The sequence below is a fragment of the Halichoerus grypus genome, chromosome 8, assembly GCF_964656455.1.
Source record: "Halichoerus grypus chromosome 8, mHalGry1.hap1.1, whole genome shotgun sequence".
NCBI classification, from domain to species: domain Eukaryota; kingdom Metazoa; phylum Chordata; class Mammalia; order Carnivora; family Phocidae; genus Halichoerus; species Halichoerus grypus.
The window spans coordinates 54,499,045-54,515,014 of record NC_135719.1 but is presented as its reverse complement, the minus strand read 5'-3'; the positions used below and the strand labels follow the sequence as shown (position 1 = coordinate 54,515,014).

The window sequence follows — 15,970 nt, the reverse complement described above, 5'->3', positions numbered from 1 at the left end:
GCCTATTTTCTAAGCTCTAGGTTGTGTGTGAACCATTGCTCCGTTAGACCTCTGGGCTTCCTTCCCAGGGAGCGGTGTAGGAAGCATGCACATGGGCAGTCATGCTGGGTGTTAATACGTCCTTCTCCTTCAGGTTGTTACTTTCTCACTTTGCAGGCTTTCTGCGGGCATCTAGAAAGCAACTCTATAAACAAAGCCTTTTTTCTCAGCCCTGAGAATAAAGGTAAGACACGGTTCAACCACTCACAGAGGATCACGGGACGAGACAGACAGTGGCGGACTCTGGGCCTATTCTGCGGGACCAGGATCTCAGACTCACACACCTTAAGGAAAACAGCACTGTCTCTGGAGAAATATTCCCTGCCCATGGACATAGATGGCCTGCTAGCCATTTTTGAGTACTTTTTATTGAGAAATAAATTTTCTTCCAAACTTCCTTTTTATTACTCTCCTAGCATTCTCAAATCAAAAGATATGACATCAAAAGAGCCCGCTCTGTATACGACAGGGCTGTCCATTTGTCTCTTCTGAAAGGAAAAGCCCACAGCAGGAGAGCTAGAGGGGAGACATCCAAGGATGGAATCACTTCAGTCAAAGTCCCTCAACATAAAGGGGCTAACAGAGATTCACTACATGTTTACTCTGTGTCAGGCGCAGAAGAAAGTCCCATGCGTGGGGTCAGGATGGCACTCGACAGAGGCCCGGATATTATCACCAAACCAGGTCATTTCACAGCTCATTTACGGAGCTGCTACAAACATGTAACACAGTCTACTCAGTGTAGCTCAGACGTTCCTGAGGACTGCCTGCTCTCCCCAGTGCAGAGGCTCACAGCATTGTTTATGGAAGTCAAGTTTGATGGCTTGTCTGTTTTTGTTTTTTTTTTTTTAAAGTAGGCTCCATGCCCAGCGTGGAGCCCAATGCAGGGTTTGAACTCATGACCCTCAGATCACGACCTGAGCTGAGATCAAGCATTGGATGCTTAGCCGACTGAGCCACCCTGGCGCCCCAATGGCTTGTCTGTTTTTAAATAATATGGAAGGCACAAGGTCTTTCAGAATCAGTTTCTCCAAAAACCAAACAACAAACAAAACACCCACAAAAAAACCCCAACTTTAAATTTTTAAAAATATGTGGTTAGTTTTCAATAGTAATGTCAACTGGAGAGACTTTGTAGATTAAAGAGTTTTTAAATACAGGAAAAACTACTGAGGGAGAATAAAATTATGAATGCTTTTGAATTATTGAGGGCAGGCCCTTCTGAGTTAGGGAAAGATGGAGGAAATACTTTTCATTCACTATTTTCTGTATTTAATTTTTTTCTCTTAATTAAAAAAAGGGTATTTGTCAAAGACATGCAGTTTTGCAAAAACTTTAATGATTACCTAAGTCATGGTTCTCAACTGGCTTTACCCCCACCCCCTAGCAGGGGACATTAAGTAATATCTGGATACACTTCTGGTTGAGTGTATCCCAGGAGGGAGAGAGGGTAGCATCCCATCACGCACAGGATGGCCCCCCACAACGAAGACTCATCCAGCCCCAAATGTTGACAGCCGAGGTTGAGAAATCCCATTCTAGCTAGTGTTATAAATCTGTTTAAAGGAGAGTAGTCTTTCATAATTAACATCTCAGTTGTTCACTGGCAAATGTTTGCTGCTATAGTCATTCAAGATCTTGACAGATTTGTTTTCTCAACCGCCTAAATACTTCTTGCCATACAGTTCTGCTTCCACTGTAGGTGGAGTGGGCCCTTTAATCAATTCAGAGAGCCATGAGTGTGGATTTTATGCCTAGTCTAGTCTGCCTCTCAAATTAACAGGAATCTTGACTGTGTGGAGACAGTCAACTGGACTTTATTGAATGGAACGATCTACCCTTTTGTTAGGCCTGTCTCGACCTTCCACATCAATGACAACCCACACTGGTGACCGGTAGGCCAGCCATTCCAATCTCAGGACACAAGAAACAAGGACAGTCCTCAAGGAAACACTACTTTATTAGAATTACTCTATTTCAAAAACCGTAACGAAGCTCTTCTTCAGCCTGCTACCTCTTCGTCACATAAAATTCGAATTAAAAAAAAAATTCTTACATCCTGTTCCTCTATCTATACCCGGAAGACATAATTATTTTCTGATTAAAATGCTAAATATGGCTTCCTTCTCTCTTAAATAAGAGTAAACAGACGTAGAAAATACAGCGGGATCCCATTAACTTAGAATTGTTAAGAGAAGTTAAAACCATGTCATATTTTAAGGACATTAAATTCTATCCTTTTCAAAAACAAGTAGCACGAAATAAGAGCGATTTAAGTACAGGGCCTGCCAAATGCACTTTAATGGAAACGTGAAAATCAGTTTAAGTTTATACATGGGCTCTACAAAAATTTTGAGGTTAAATATTTTAAGCTTATTTTCTTAAGTAGGTTAAATATTTTCCTGAAATCATCTTCATACTACTATTTGGTCAGTCAAGTTAAACCTTCCTGTGTCACAATTATCATGAATTCCCGAACTTAAGTGTTACACTAAGCAGACCAAATACTTGTGGCTACTGATTTATTCTACAATAAAAAATGGTAAAAAGAATTCTGTTACAACTTAATAAAAAAGGACAAATAGCTCAATTTAAAAATGGTCAAAGGAGCTGAACAGACATTTCCCTAATGGCCAATAAGCACATGAAATATGCATAACATCATTTCCCATCAGGGACATGAAATCAAAACCACAACGAGATACCACTTCATAGCCAACAGGATGGGTATTATCAAAGTCAGATACTAGCAGATGTTGGCAAGGACGCAGATAAACTGAAACCTTCAAACACTGATGGTGGGGATATAAAATGGTACAGCCATGCTGGAAACCAATCTCGCAATTCATCAAAAAGGTGAAACAAAAGTTACCAGAGGACCCAGTAATTCTATTGTTAGGTAAGCACCCAAGAGAATAAAAACATATGGCCACACAAAAATGTGTATGTGGATGTTGATAGCAGCATTCTCTGTTATTCATCACAGCCAAAAAGTGGAAACAACTGATGGCCATCAGCTAGCTGATGAACAAGTAAAATGTAATACAATATTGCAATATTGGTGCAAGCGAATATTACTGGGCAGTGGGTAGGAATGAAGCGCAGCAGATACACACCACAGTGTGGGTGACCCGTAAAATCATTACGCTAACTGAAAGAAGCCAGTTCCAAAGGACACACACTGTGAGATTCTATTTCTACACAATGCCCAGAAAAACGGCAATATCTTGAAATTCTTCCTATAGAGACAGAAAGAAGTGTGTGCCTAGGGCAGGAGGTGAGGGGAGAATTGGGGGTCAGTGACTAGGGAAGTGTGGTTTCTTTTTGGGTGATGAAAATGTCCTCAAACTAATTGTGGTGATGGATGCACAAGGCTATGAATATATTAAAAAGCCAAAAATTGTATACTTTAAAGGAGTGACTGCTATGGTAAATAAATTATATCTCAATAAACCTGTTTAAAGCAAAAAAAAAAAAAAAAAATCCACAGTCACCAGTTTCTTACCTCTGTAGGAATTTTTGGAAGATGCGCCGATAAGCGTAACCAGCTCTTCTCACTCGGATATTTTCTTTCAGACCCAAGTATTCTACTTGATGCTTCACCCTGTAAAGGAGAAAAGTGAGCCAGGATATTATTGGTTAATTCTTTCGCCTGGCTCTCCTAGCCACTATCCCCTCAAACCCCCAATTACAAGCAGCAGGGACACATTAAAAAGACTATAATTTAGGAGCTCCATTTTATGCAAACAGACTAGATGGGATGCTGCCCAATTCATGAATCATTGAGTAAAAGCCAATCTGATCTTTAAATGTACTCAGTTGAATTACACACACACACACACACACACACACAAAGACTATAGTGGTGCCTGGGGGGCTCAGTTGGTTAAACATCTGACTCTTGATTTTGGCTTGGGTCACGATCTCAGGGTTTTGAGACCAAGCCCCACACTGGGCTCCTTGCTGGGTATGGAACCTGCTTGGGATTCTCTCTCTCCCTCTCCCTCTGCCCTTCCCCCCCCCAACCAGAAATACAAGCAAACTATAATTTATAGTGTTCAGAGTCTGAGCTGACCCTCAGGTTATATAATATTCATTTAAAAAATATTTTGCTGTGAAATACAGCAATTACAGAAGACTTTACACATCTATTTCAAAAAACAGTAAAACAAAAAGCCATATGCCTGTCATTGAGATTATGAACAAAAGTATCCGTTTTCCAAAAGACTAAAGGAAAGGACTTTTAACTTTGGAATTAAATGACACTAGAGCTGTTTTTGTTCTCAACCTAAATTTAATAGTGACTCTAGGCCTAAGAAGATTATACATCTAAGCTTTTTACATGCAACCTAAGAAAGGGCATATAAATTAATTAACTTCAAATACCTAAATTAAAAATGCTCTAATAACATATGTAAATCATAGTTTTAGTTGGTTTTCATGATAGTAAACAAGTGCCAGGGTGTTTTGGAAAATGGATGCAGGTCCTACTAGATTGGGTTCTCCCACGGGATTTTCGTTATCAGAGCAAATGTCCCCTGCCCCACCCCTTGCGGATTCTGGCTCAGCAGACCTGGTCGGGGGGAGGTAGGAGGGTGCACTGGTGAAAATGCCTCATCCCTTCCCGAGACCTGGAGATCATGAACTGAGCTGAAACCAAGAGTTGGACACTTAACCAATTGAGCCACCCAGGTGCCCCAGGTATTTGCTTGCTTTAAGTATTTTTTGTAAATACTGGCTTTATCCCAAGCTTTTGAGGCAGGGAATGCATCACCCACTGATTCAAGTCAAAATGTCCCATTTCCATAAATCCCATAGGAAAGAATATGCCTCATGTTAAAACACTGTTTCATTCACTGTAACTTCCATCACCAGGAACCTGTCTAATAGAAATTTTCTTCCACAGGACGATCGGTTTAGCAAATTCTGTATTGTTTAGCATTTCACGTAATCAAAGGATCCAAGTTGACTTTTGCATATCACTGGGGTCATTCATTGGAGCACTATCCCCTCCTCAGTAAACACCAACCAGGCTGGTAATGCCCAGTGATTCCCTCGGGGTAAGGCTTCTTCAAGACTTTCCTTGGCTGTTAATGCAAGTAGGTCAAGGCCTGAGAACTCTGCTAGAACAGCAATTCAGAACCCACGGCAGGCAAGTTTGCCAGAGCCAAACAAAAACACATTTTCAACAGGAAAAGAAAAATAAACCACACCCCATAAACTTGTGGAATGAGTAACCCTGTCCACCGAGAACTTCAATTGACCGTGTAATCCCCGCCAGTGAAGCACAGTGCCCTTTCACAGCCCCTAACTCTCCACACTCAGAAGAAGTGAAACCATCTGTCACACAATAAACCTGAACTGGGATGGGGGGGAGGGAGGGGCGCATCCCAGGAAGCAATCCTATATGTAATATAAATCAACACTTGACCAACAAATACCTTAGACTTTTTAACACCTGTTTATACTAATGGATCTTAAGAAGTTCCTTACTGCAATTCGATTAAGTGATGTGATTTTTTAAAAATAAATGAATAAATAAAGGAAAACACCACTGTGGGGGATTCTATGGGGATTTATTGAATAAATGTATCTCTGTTTTAATTTCTCCATTTTTTGATATTTCAATGAATCAGTTTGGATTTTATGAGGAGATAGCATCAGGGCTGGGAAACGTTCGACCAGTAGCCATCACAAAATTTCTATATTAGAGGGACTTGGAGCAGAGCAGTCTATACGGGGTAAGGGAGAGTGTGCTGGGGAGGTGTTGCCATGTGTAGGGGGAGGGAGATGTTTTCATTTAAGATGATGTTTATTGGAAAGGGCCAAGGAAGGGAAGCTGGATGGGATTTGAAGTAGGGTGACAGGTGGCCTAAAGCACCCCTTAGCACTACCTCTGCTTCCAAGATCCCGTAATCTGAGGTTGCCTATATCACCCCCCTTCTGTGGTGTGTGTATATGTGCACAGGATGTAATGCGGCGCGCATGCATGTGAACGTGGGACGGGGGAATGTGGGAGTGACACAGAGACGAGCAGAGGCAGGCCGACAGCTCACCCAGGTCTGGAACAGACATTCTGTCAGACTGAAGGAAATCCCATTCTGAACTAACGCTCTTCGTTTAATGAGGAAGAAACTGAGGACTGAGGAGATGAAATGTCTCACTCAAACCACTTAAGTGACAGGCCAGCACCACAATACAGTCCTTCCAAATACCAGGCCAGTCCTTCGCTCTAGATCAATTGTTCTCAAAGTATGAGGCCCAGACCATCCCCACTAGAATCACCTAGGAGCTTCTTAAAAATGCACGTTCCTGGGGTGCCTGGGTGGCTCAGTCAAGTGTCTGCTTTTTTTTTTTTTTTTTAAAGATTTTTATTTATTTATTTGACAGAGAGAGACATAGCGAGAGAGGGAACACAAGCGGGGGAGTGGGAGAGGGAGAAGCAGGCTTCCCGCCGAGCAGGGAGGCTGATGTGGGGCTTGATCCCAGGACCCTGGGATCATGACCCGAGCCGAAGGCAGAAGCTTAACGACTGAGCCACCCAGGCGCCCCCAAGCGTCTGCTTTTGGCTCAAGTCATGATCTCAGGGTCCTGGGATAGAGCCCTGCATTGGGCTCCTTGCTCAGCAGGGAGTCTGCTTGTCCCTCTGCCCCTCCCCCCACTCATGCTCGCACGCTCTCTCGCTAATAAATATTTTAAAAAATGCACATTCCTGGGCCCCACTTAGGCCCACCGAATCAGAATCTCTGGAAGCGGGGCCCAGCAACCTGAGTTTTCACAAGCCCTCTAAGGGATACTCTGGTGCATCCACAAGCTTGAAAACTAGTATAGGAAGGCAAAATAAATAAATAACCAACCAAACAAACAAACAATAGACATTTTCTATCTTCAGGTGGGAAGAGGTGACAGTGCTGCTACCCTCTTAGCCTCAAAGGAGAAACTGAGTGACACGTTTCAAAAAAGCAGAAGGCAAATTAAGTACATCCAGGGGAACGACCAAGAAGGGGGATGGTCAGATTCCATATCCAGTTCCTTCAGAGGAACTGCAGTGGGAGTGGAGATTGCAGCGAAACGGGACAACTGCTGGGAACAAACACAGGAGCTGTCAGATGGAAAAGTCAATTCGTAGAGCAGATCAGAGATGTTGGATCAGGGTCACACCGACATAGAGAAAGACTGTAGAGCCTGCTAATAATACAAGAGCCATCGGAAGCTGGACTGGTCAGCTGGGGGAGAGGGTCCCTCATCAGAGCCTCCATATCGTTACCCGACCATGTTTAAGAGGAATCAGGGTCAGCCGTTCAATAGAAAGGACGCCTGAGGAGCATGCCTCTATGGACGAGATTCCTCAGAATATCGCAGACTGATGAAACGGAAGACTGCTATATCCCACAGCCGCGTGAGGGGAGAAAACAGACTCGGGCTGCACATGAAGCGGGAAAACGCAAACAAGGACTGACAGTGAATGCTGGGGCCTGGGCACTTTCTCACCACTCATCTTATCCCTCTTATAACGGACCAGGTCTTGTCTGCCTGCCATGCTTAGAAAGGCTCTCACCGGCAGGATGGGAACGGACCTACCCACGACTCTCAGAGCGGGGAGGCTAGCAGCCATGACTCTCCCCCTGGTCTTGCCATTGTGGAGCTCAACCTTGATACATCACTGGATACCTAAGTCTATCTACTTTTCTCCAAGAGAGAAAAGAAAAAAGGTAGTAATTCTGTATGCTCCTGTCCAGGGACCTGACTGTCCGGTGACAATGGCGGGCTCCTCCCTCCTATCCAGTCACCGTAACACCTTGCCTCAGTTCTGCTTCCTGTGTGCCCATGGATGGTGGGGTCAGGCCTCTTAGGAGTGTGGGTCTGGATCCCCTCCCCCATTGGATAAAACTGTATTTTCTAGTCATCTGTAACATTTTCCCACTCAACACCTCCGTTCTAGCCTGCAGAGCCCACATCCCCAAATGCCTGCTGTAGGAGGAATGGGGGCCCAGGATTCCTCAGGGGTCAGAGGGGAGAGGGTTCGCTGCATGCCATACATCACACACCTCCCTGGGGCTTGTGCCCTCCCAGAGGGAGTCATCACTCTGCTCAGGAACACAGTCAGTCCTCAGAGGCAGGTACCGAACCTAGCACATGCCCCCAGCATCCCCAAGAGCAGCAGTAAATGACAGATTGCTTTATAACCAGCTCTTTAGACCTTGACTCTGAACCCTGAGCTGAGAGCATGCTAGGCCCCATCCTGTGGGGAGCTAAGTGGACTAAGAATGTCTACACAGGGCCTCAAACTAATTTTAAAACCATCCTGACTCTGCAGTATTAAGGCTTTCTTTTTCCCCCCGTCTGTCCCCAGACTAGCCAAGATCAACATTATAAATTGCTAATTCTGAACTGAATGGCACTGCTAACATTTTAGGAAAAGACGAGGAGGGGGAAAAAAAAGGCCCCGTTCGCCATGAAAAAGTTAAGACACAAGGACATGAAACACATCTGAAAGCAATTTAAACTGCTTCTGCCTTGGCATCGGGTAGCCCATCTTGAACAGAGGGAACATGTGCGGGGCTCACCCGCCCCCCGGTCTGCCATCTTGCCCATACCTGCTTTCCTCCCAGTCTCTGGGCTTCTTGGTTTCGTTTGGTTTTATGCAGCGGATGTAGTGAGGTGTACATTTCATCAGGGTGCTCACAAGGTCATTGGCTTGTTTCTAGAAAGGAAGAGTAACATCAGATGGAAACGTGGAACTTTCTTTCAGGCAGACCAAGGTTCAAAGGGGAGCTGTGAAACTCTAGTGTGCAAATAGATAGCTAGAAATTAATCTTCGTGACAACTTGTTCATTAAGCTTGCCTCTGGTCTACTTTCTTTCTTTCTTTTTTTTTTTAAAGATTTTATTTATTTGACAGAGAGAGACACAGCAAGAGAGGGAACACAAGCAGGGGGAGTGGGAGAGGGAGAAGCAGGCTTCCTGCAGAGCAGGGAGCCCGATGTGGGGCTCAATCCCAGGACCCTGGGATCATGACCTGAGCTGAAGGCAGATGCTTAACAACTGAGCCACCCAGGCGCCCCTGGTCTACTTTCTTTCTAAAGGCTCTACTGACTTTTATGATTTTAACACTTACACACGGGTTTGAAATTAGATTTTGAAAAAACAACCAGGTCTTTTTAGTATAGTTAATAAAATAAAGCAAAACAACAAAACCAGTAAATCTTCACATACAGTTCTTTTCATGAGAAACAAGGAAGCATGCCAGTTATTAACAAATTAAGTTTATACTGATTGAGGGCCTTTGCAAACACATTGTTCTCATAAACTTTTTTTTGGTGCGAGGGTGGGGCAGGGAAGAGAAATTATTTGCAAGGATAAAGCATCAAAGGCCCCTGTACTCTCTCTTTCTGGGCAATCCAACCAATGAAGAATCACTGTATTAAAATGATGGAAATTCATAAAGAGTGGGAGATACATCAAAATTCTCACTTCAGGGGCGCCTGGGTGGCTCAGTCGTTAAGCGTCTGCCTTCGGCTCAGGTCATGATCCCAGGGTCCTGGGATCGAACCCCACATCGGGCTCCCTGCTCGGTGGGAAGCCTGCTTTTCCCTTCCCACTCCCCCTGCTTGTGTTCCCTCTCTCGCTGTGTCTCTCTCTGCCAAATAAATAAAATCTTAAAAAAAAAAAAAAATCTCACTTCATTCACCTTCCTCAGCATGTCCTTCTACAAACCTGCTTTCTGAGTGGTAGGTAACCTGCTCCTTCACCAAATACTCAATATGAAATCATCTCTTACTACCTGCGTACTGGGTACCCAAAAGGAAACTGGGCTCAAGCAGAGAAAGCCACATAAATAAAGCTGGAATTGCTTATGATGCATTTCAAATCATGAACATCTCCAACTCAGAAGAAAGAGCACGGCACACATCAGCATTCCCACCACCACACAGCTGAGCCTTTGTGGGGCCAAGGAGGAGGCCCACACAAACTCTCCTCCCGAGCAAATCAGTGTGAAGAGAGAAAACGTCTAAAAGACAACAGAGGAGGGATCTCGAAAGCCAGAAAACCATGACCAAGTCAGCAGAAGAGATCTGCCTGCAGTAGACAGTCCTCTTGCAATTAGGGCTTTGCTGTTGTCATGGGTTTGGGAAATCTGAAACCCTTGAGAAAAACTCTTGAGTATGTTCAAAGCAAGAGGGTCCCTAGTGAGTTACGTTCTCTGTTCAGAAGTGCAGGATCTAGCATGTGTTGCAATGCTCAGAGGCAAGGACAGAGCTGTGGAGGTTGTACGGCCAAAGCAAAGCCCTAGAGTGAAAAAGGAAATGGACGTCCATCTCCTCTGTTGACGTCGATTGTATTTGAGAACAAATCTGATGATCTTTGCAACGCAGAAGGTGGAGCTGGACAGGGCCTGCTCATCATACAGTTTCTTTTTAAGTCCCCAAACTTGTTTTTATTTTTTTATATTTTAATTTTATCAAACCTTTTTAATTTCCAAGAATAACTTGGCAGACTCTTCAGGCCTAAGCTTTTAACAGCACACCTTTTCACCTTAGTGTGAACACACAGAGGGGCAAATGTGACCTGAGTGACCTGCCAACTGACATGGGTCTCCTTAGCTCCAAGTAGTAACAGATGACATTTACTGAATGTGCACCAGGGGCTAGACACATGGACCTTCTCATTTCTGCCTCACGATGCTAAGCGATAGCTACTAGTATTATTATTATTCTGATTTTTTTAGACAAGGAAATGTCACCATAAAGTACGCACTTAGTGACAAGCGCTGAGGCTTGAACTCAAGTGTGTAGCCTACCAAGTCTGTTCCTTAAACACAAGGCTATCCTGCCTTCCTAGGGAAGACAGGAGATAGTTTGGTGTGATATAAGAGGAATTAACATAGTGAGTGAGGAGTAGATAAAGCCTTGAGGTTGTGGGAAAATTCATTTTGGCAAATAGGAATACACCTCGACCATCAAAATTATCCTGAATTCAGCTATGGGTCAACCTTAGATGTCTCCTGAGGTGGCTGGGAAGCAGCAACTGGATTTCTCCGGGCTCTAGACCAGAACAGTCCAGGAGTTACGACAGAAGGCTACCAAAAGCACTGGCTCAACAGAAGTGTAAGGCAAAACATGCAGACAGGACAGCGAGAAAAGGCTCAGGGTGAAGGCTCCCTGTTCTACCTTCAACACAGATTACTAGCAAGACCAAGCTGAGGTTCTGCCTCTACTATTTGCAAACTACATGACAAATCACTAAATTTCTCTGGGCCTCAGTTTCCCCATCTGTAAACTAAGTGGATTGAACTAGAAGACCTCTAATATCTTAATCTAAAGGTTGGAAAGGACATTAAAAGTCAATGAGTCCAGTCCCCGCATGATGCTTTTGCCTCCTGACGTATCCACTCCACCAGAGTCTGCTCTCACTTAGATGAAGCCGCGGGCCTGTCCACTTGGCCAGCGCTGAGCTCAGTGCAATTTCCCACGGCGTCAATCTTTGACTCCCAATGCAAAACTGGTCTCTTCTAGTCACAACAATGTAGAATTTAGTGAAGCCTCAACATCAGAAAGTGCTATTAAATACAGCATACTATGATTTATAAATAAGAAAATAGAGTTCTCACCAAATGAGTATTAATTAGATCTTACAGATCAGTTTGAAATTTTAGAAGAATTAGAATACAATAGAATATCCAACACTAAAGCTACCTTGAACATAAATTTAATTTCTCTTCCAAGGAACTCCAGATCCCTTTAAATGTGTGCACTTCAGGGATATCAAGATGATACTTACTATCTGCAAAACACTGTGGATATGAGAGGTCTAAGAGACTGGCCATGGCTATGTGTCTCTAAAAGGTGTTTAAGAAGGGATTGTAAAACAGGGAGAATTTCACTCCTACGTGGAGGTAAACCATCAGACGAACATGGGTCACACATCCACAAAGGATGGTACCCCTAGGGGTAAGAATATGGACAGTACTACAATCCTACTTAAGCTGGCTGACTTGAGGTTGACCTCCCAAGACAATAGCCATCTTTGCAGTTGCTGCAATCCTGAATATTTTGATATGCCCAGAAGGTGGTAATTTTGAGCATTCAGCTAGACGAGAATATGAAGGAAAGAAAGAGGTCAAGTCTTCCAATGAGGAGAAAGATGCCTCTATCTCCATCCTCTGTTTTATAGGGAATAAGCTCAACTGAGAATCCAGACCACTTGAAAGTGAGTCATTGTAACCTTGATGATCTGGGCCCCTTGGATCTGAATGTGACAGTCTTGTGACTAGATTTTCCAGCCCAGAGCTAATCCTTATCCAGGACCTTGAAGTAAAGGCATGAGTCAGAAGCTTCACACAGACATTACTATCTGGGGCCTCATAAGAATGGCATCTGCTCTCTGCTGTGGACTCCCGGCTCCAGTGAACCCAATCCAGAGACCGTCCCAGGGCTACTAAACGTCTCTAGGACTCAAACGTCTCATGACTGTCCCCAGTCCCAGAGGACTCTACCCTCTAGTCCAAAACTGAGCTTGCATCTGACTTCCTCCTCCAAACCCGAAGGCTGCTCGCGCCTGGGATCTTCTCACTGCTATGAGGTCGTTTCCTTTATTCCAGCCAGTGTTCTTGCCCTCAGGGGCTGGGGAGGCAGGCTTCCATACAGGAAACAGAGAAGAGAGCCAGCGACAAGAACAGACAACCACCACCATGGCGCCCAATGGCAGTGGTTGTGGAGGTGGAGCAAGATCTGGACGCACAGAGCCAGGGAGGGGGCACAGACATGCGCAGACAAGAGTCCACTAAGAATGAAGCCGAGTTGAGTACGTTAGGCGCACAGGAGAGGGGCCCGATGGAGATGGAGCAGAGTGTAATCGGAGACCAGGTACATTCTGTGTGTATGATGTTTCCAGCAGTGCGCTACATGCCTTAGACGGATTGCTGAATTCAAGATCACAGTCCCCCCTTGAGATAGGTACAAAAATCCCCACCTTACAGATAAAGCAAAAGAGGCACTGAGAGTTTAGGCAATTTGCTGGCAATCACAAGCTAATAAAAGCCAGGGCTGGGATTTCAACACACACGATGGACAACCCTCCCCCGCCCCCCAAAGAGCCCTACTGTTAATCATTCGATATCCTACGGAGTATCAAATTGGGGTGGTATTTAACTGGTATGATTTTTTTAAAAAATAGTTTGTGACTTTCTCACAGAATTACATGACTAAGTGTGTCTGACACAACCTCTAAGTTCAGAGTGTAATTAGGGACAATGAATTTCACCACACAGTGGCTCAGATAACACAGTGCACTCTCCACAGGGGCTCCCAAAAAACACTGGAGGAACTCCTTCTAGATGTTAAGACACGACCGGGCCAGATGTGCCCCCGATTTGCAGAAAGGAGGGGCTTGCAACAGCTAGTGGGGAGGGGGCTTAAACTGCCCCTGTAAGACCCAGGAGGATTCCAGGTACGTGAAGTTCCATAATTGGCAAGTGTTGGGGTCAGTCTGGAAAAAGGTCATCAAAATCCAAAATGTGGTTCTCAATCCTAAAATTTTCTCTGCTTGTTTAATGTGAATTCTTCCAGATTCCGATTAAAGCCATTTCCTCATAGAAAGTAGCTGATTATCATCTGCTGACTGTGAAGCTATGAGGTGTTTAATGTCCATTTGGGGTTTCAGGACAACCAAGTCCAATTCGGTGTGCATCCTGTCCCTTTTTTCAAGCAGTGGCACTACGTCTGGACATCTTCTGTAACCGGGCTGATACATCTCCCTGACCTCAGCCTGGCCCGGGGTGCAGGTCCTGACTGCTAGAAAACCCTGCCTCTTACAGGCATCTATAAACCTCCCCAAATAGAACAAACCTTTATTTTGCTTCCGGCAGTAGTCGGGCGTCCCTTCTTGTCAGCTTGCAGATTTTCTGGAAATAAGGACTTTATAAAAGGTCTGGAAAGGGAGAAAGAAAATGGATTAGCAATCAGTGGGTACCTCAGGGGCTGAAAGCCTACTTCCATGGAGAATGGACAGAAAGGCCATGCAGAAGTGCATAACCTTGGCTCCAGAAAGGCCATCTGACTCAAAGCACGAGCCATCAAGGTGTGTCTCGGGGAAATAAGCAGTGGGCAAGAGAAACAGAGGAAGAATTCTAAGATCTAAGCACCTTAGCGTCTAAGCCTGGAAAACACATTTTAAAACTCTGCCTTCTGAATTTGCCCACTCACTGGAACCGAGGTACACCTTGACTAGAGGACACATGGAGGGAGTCAGTACGGGTTTGCTGCGTTAAGATTAGTAAGACAGACTGGAGCTCGGGTATGTGTATGAACTGTCAAGATCCAGTACAGATCCTGATTTGATCTAAGGCAGGGTTTCTCCACCTTGGTGCTATTGATACTGGGATCTGGGGCTGGAGAATTTTCTTTGTTGGGGTGGGGAGGGGTAGGCTGCCCTACACATTGTAGGATATTCTGTTGCATCAGTGACCTTTGTCTACTCAATGGCAGTAGTCCACTGTGCCTCCCGCCCCTGCAAAAAACCTTGACAAACTGTGCTTTTGAGTACAAATCACTTTAAGTGGAACAGCAGTAATTCACCAATCCTTTGCCTGTTGAATAGATTTTCATTAGTCGCTCCAGTGGAGCTGCATTTGTTCATATGCACCAAGGCACGGGGCAGGGACAATGTCCTAGTAACCTCAGTGCCCCTGGTGTCTGGACACAGCCTGGCACACGGTGGGTGCTTGATAAATATGTGCTAGCTGACTGAATAAAGTCAGATGCGATTACAGATTTTTGCAGCAAACATGTTTAATAAGCAACAGACCGTGTCTATAGGACAAGAGTTTACATGGGAGCATCAACAGCTCTCAAACTCGGCAGTAATTTTAATAATTAAAAAAAAAATCTGCGGGCGCCTGGGTGGCTCAGTTGGTTAAGCAACTGCCTTCGGCTCAGGTCATGATTCTGCAGTCCCAGGATCGAGTCCCGCGTCGGGCTCCCTACTCAGCAGGGAGTCTGCTTCTCCCTCTGACCCTCCCCTCTCTCATGCTCTCTCTCTATCTCATTCTCTCTCTCAAATAAATAAATAAAATCTTAAAAAAAAAAAAATCTGAAAGCAGGTCTGCACCTGACGGGCATAAAAACCCACGAGGCAGGACTTTCGGCTGACCTGACGTTTTAAGAGAGGAGCAAATCGATTTTCTGTGTTTTCAAACAAAAACAAATTCAGGATCTCCAAAGCTGGGGCGTGAGCACGGGGAAGTACAACACGGGGAGATGTGGGCCAGGGGAGTTGCAGGGGGCAGATGGAAGAGAATGAAATGGAGAACAACAACTTCCGGCCAAAGCCTGAAAAGCACACTCGTTTTTCTTTCTTTCTTTTTTTTTTAAATTTTATTTATTTATTTGACAGAGAGAGAGACAGCGAGAGAGGGAACACAAGCAGGGGGAGTGGGAGAGGGAGAAGCAGGCTTTCTGCCTAGCAGGGAGCCCGATGCGGGGCTCGATCCCAGGACCCTGGGATCATGACCTGAGCCGAAGGCAGGCGCTTAACGACTGGGCCACCCAGGCGCCCCGAGGAAATCCCTCTTAAGTTGCCCCTCCCAAATTTTTTGAGCCATTTTCCAAGTGCTTCGGGGACACGTCATCTCACATCCTGCTAAGCCTTTAGCCATTCAAAAAATTAAGTGACCATGGAAAATTCCTGGGATGATATTCTAAGGGCAGAGTATCACAGAACCAGAACATTCCACTCTTAGTCAGAAATGGCCATCCCAACCCAACCCCAGGATAGTCGCCTCTCTCTGATTATACTGCTGAAAATGATGAAGCTAGGGGCCCTGAAGGGCATGCACATAGCACATAGAATCTGGAGGCAGAAGATGTTAGGGGTACATGGGATTGGAAAAGAAAAATTATTATGAAAAACCAAATTGTCCAGTGATAATCTAG

General features: G+C 44.8%; 1 protein-coding gene across 1 annotated transcript in view; it reads right to left on the bottom strand.

Annotated features, from left to right (window-relative positions):
- MYO1E (myosin IE) overlaps positions 1 to 15,970 on the bottom strand; it is a 190,874-nt gene that overhangs the window by 35,324 nt on the left and 139,580 nt on the right. Inside the window, exons 16-18 of the mRNA XM_036107041.2 lie at positions 13,886 to 13,967; positions 8,637 to 8,743; positions 3,545 to 3,643 (exon numbers count right to left, since the gene is read on the bottom strand). Coding sequence (XP_035962934.1) covers positions 3,545 to 3,643; positions 8,637 to 8,743; positions 13,886 to 13,967 — 288 coding nt within the window. The remainder of the gene's footprint in view (positions 1 to 3,544; positions 3,644 to 8,636; positions 8,744 to 13,885; positions 13,968 to 15,970) is intronic.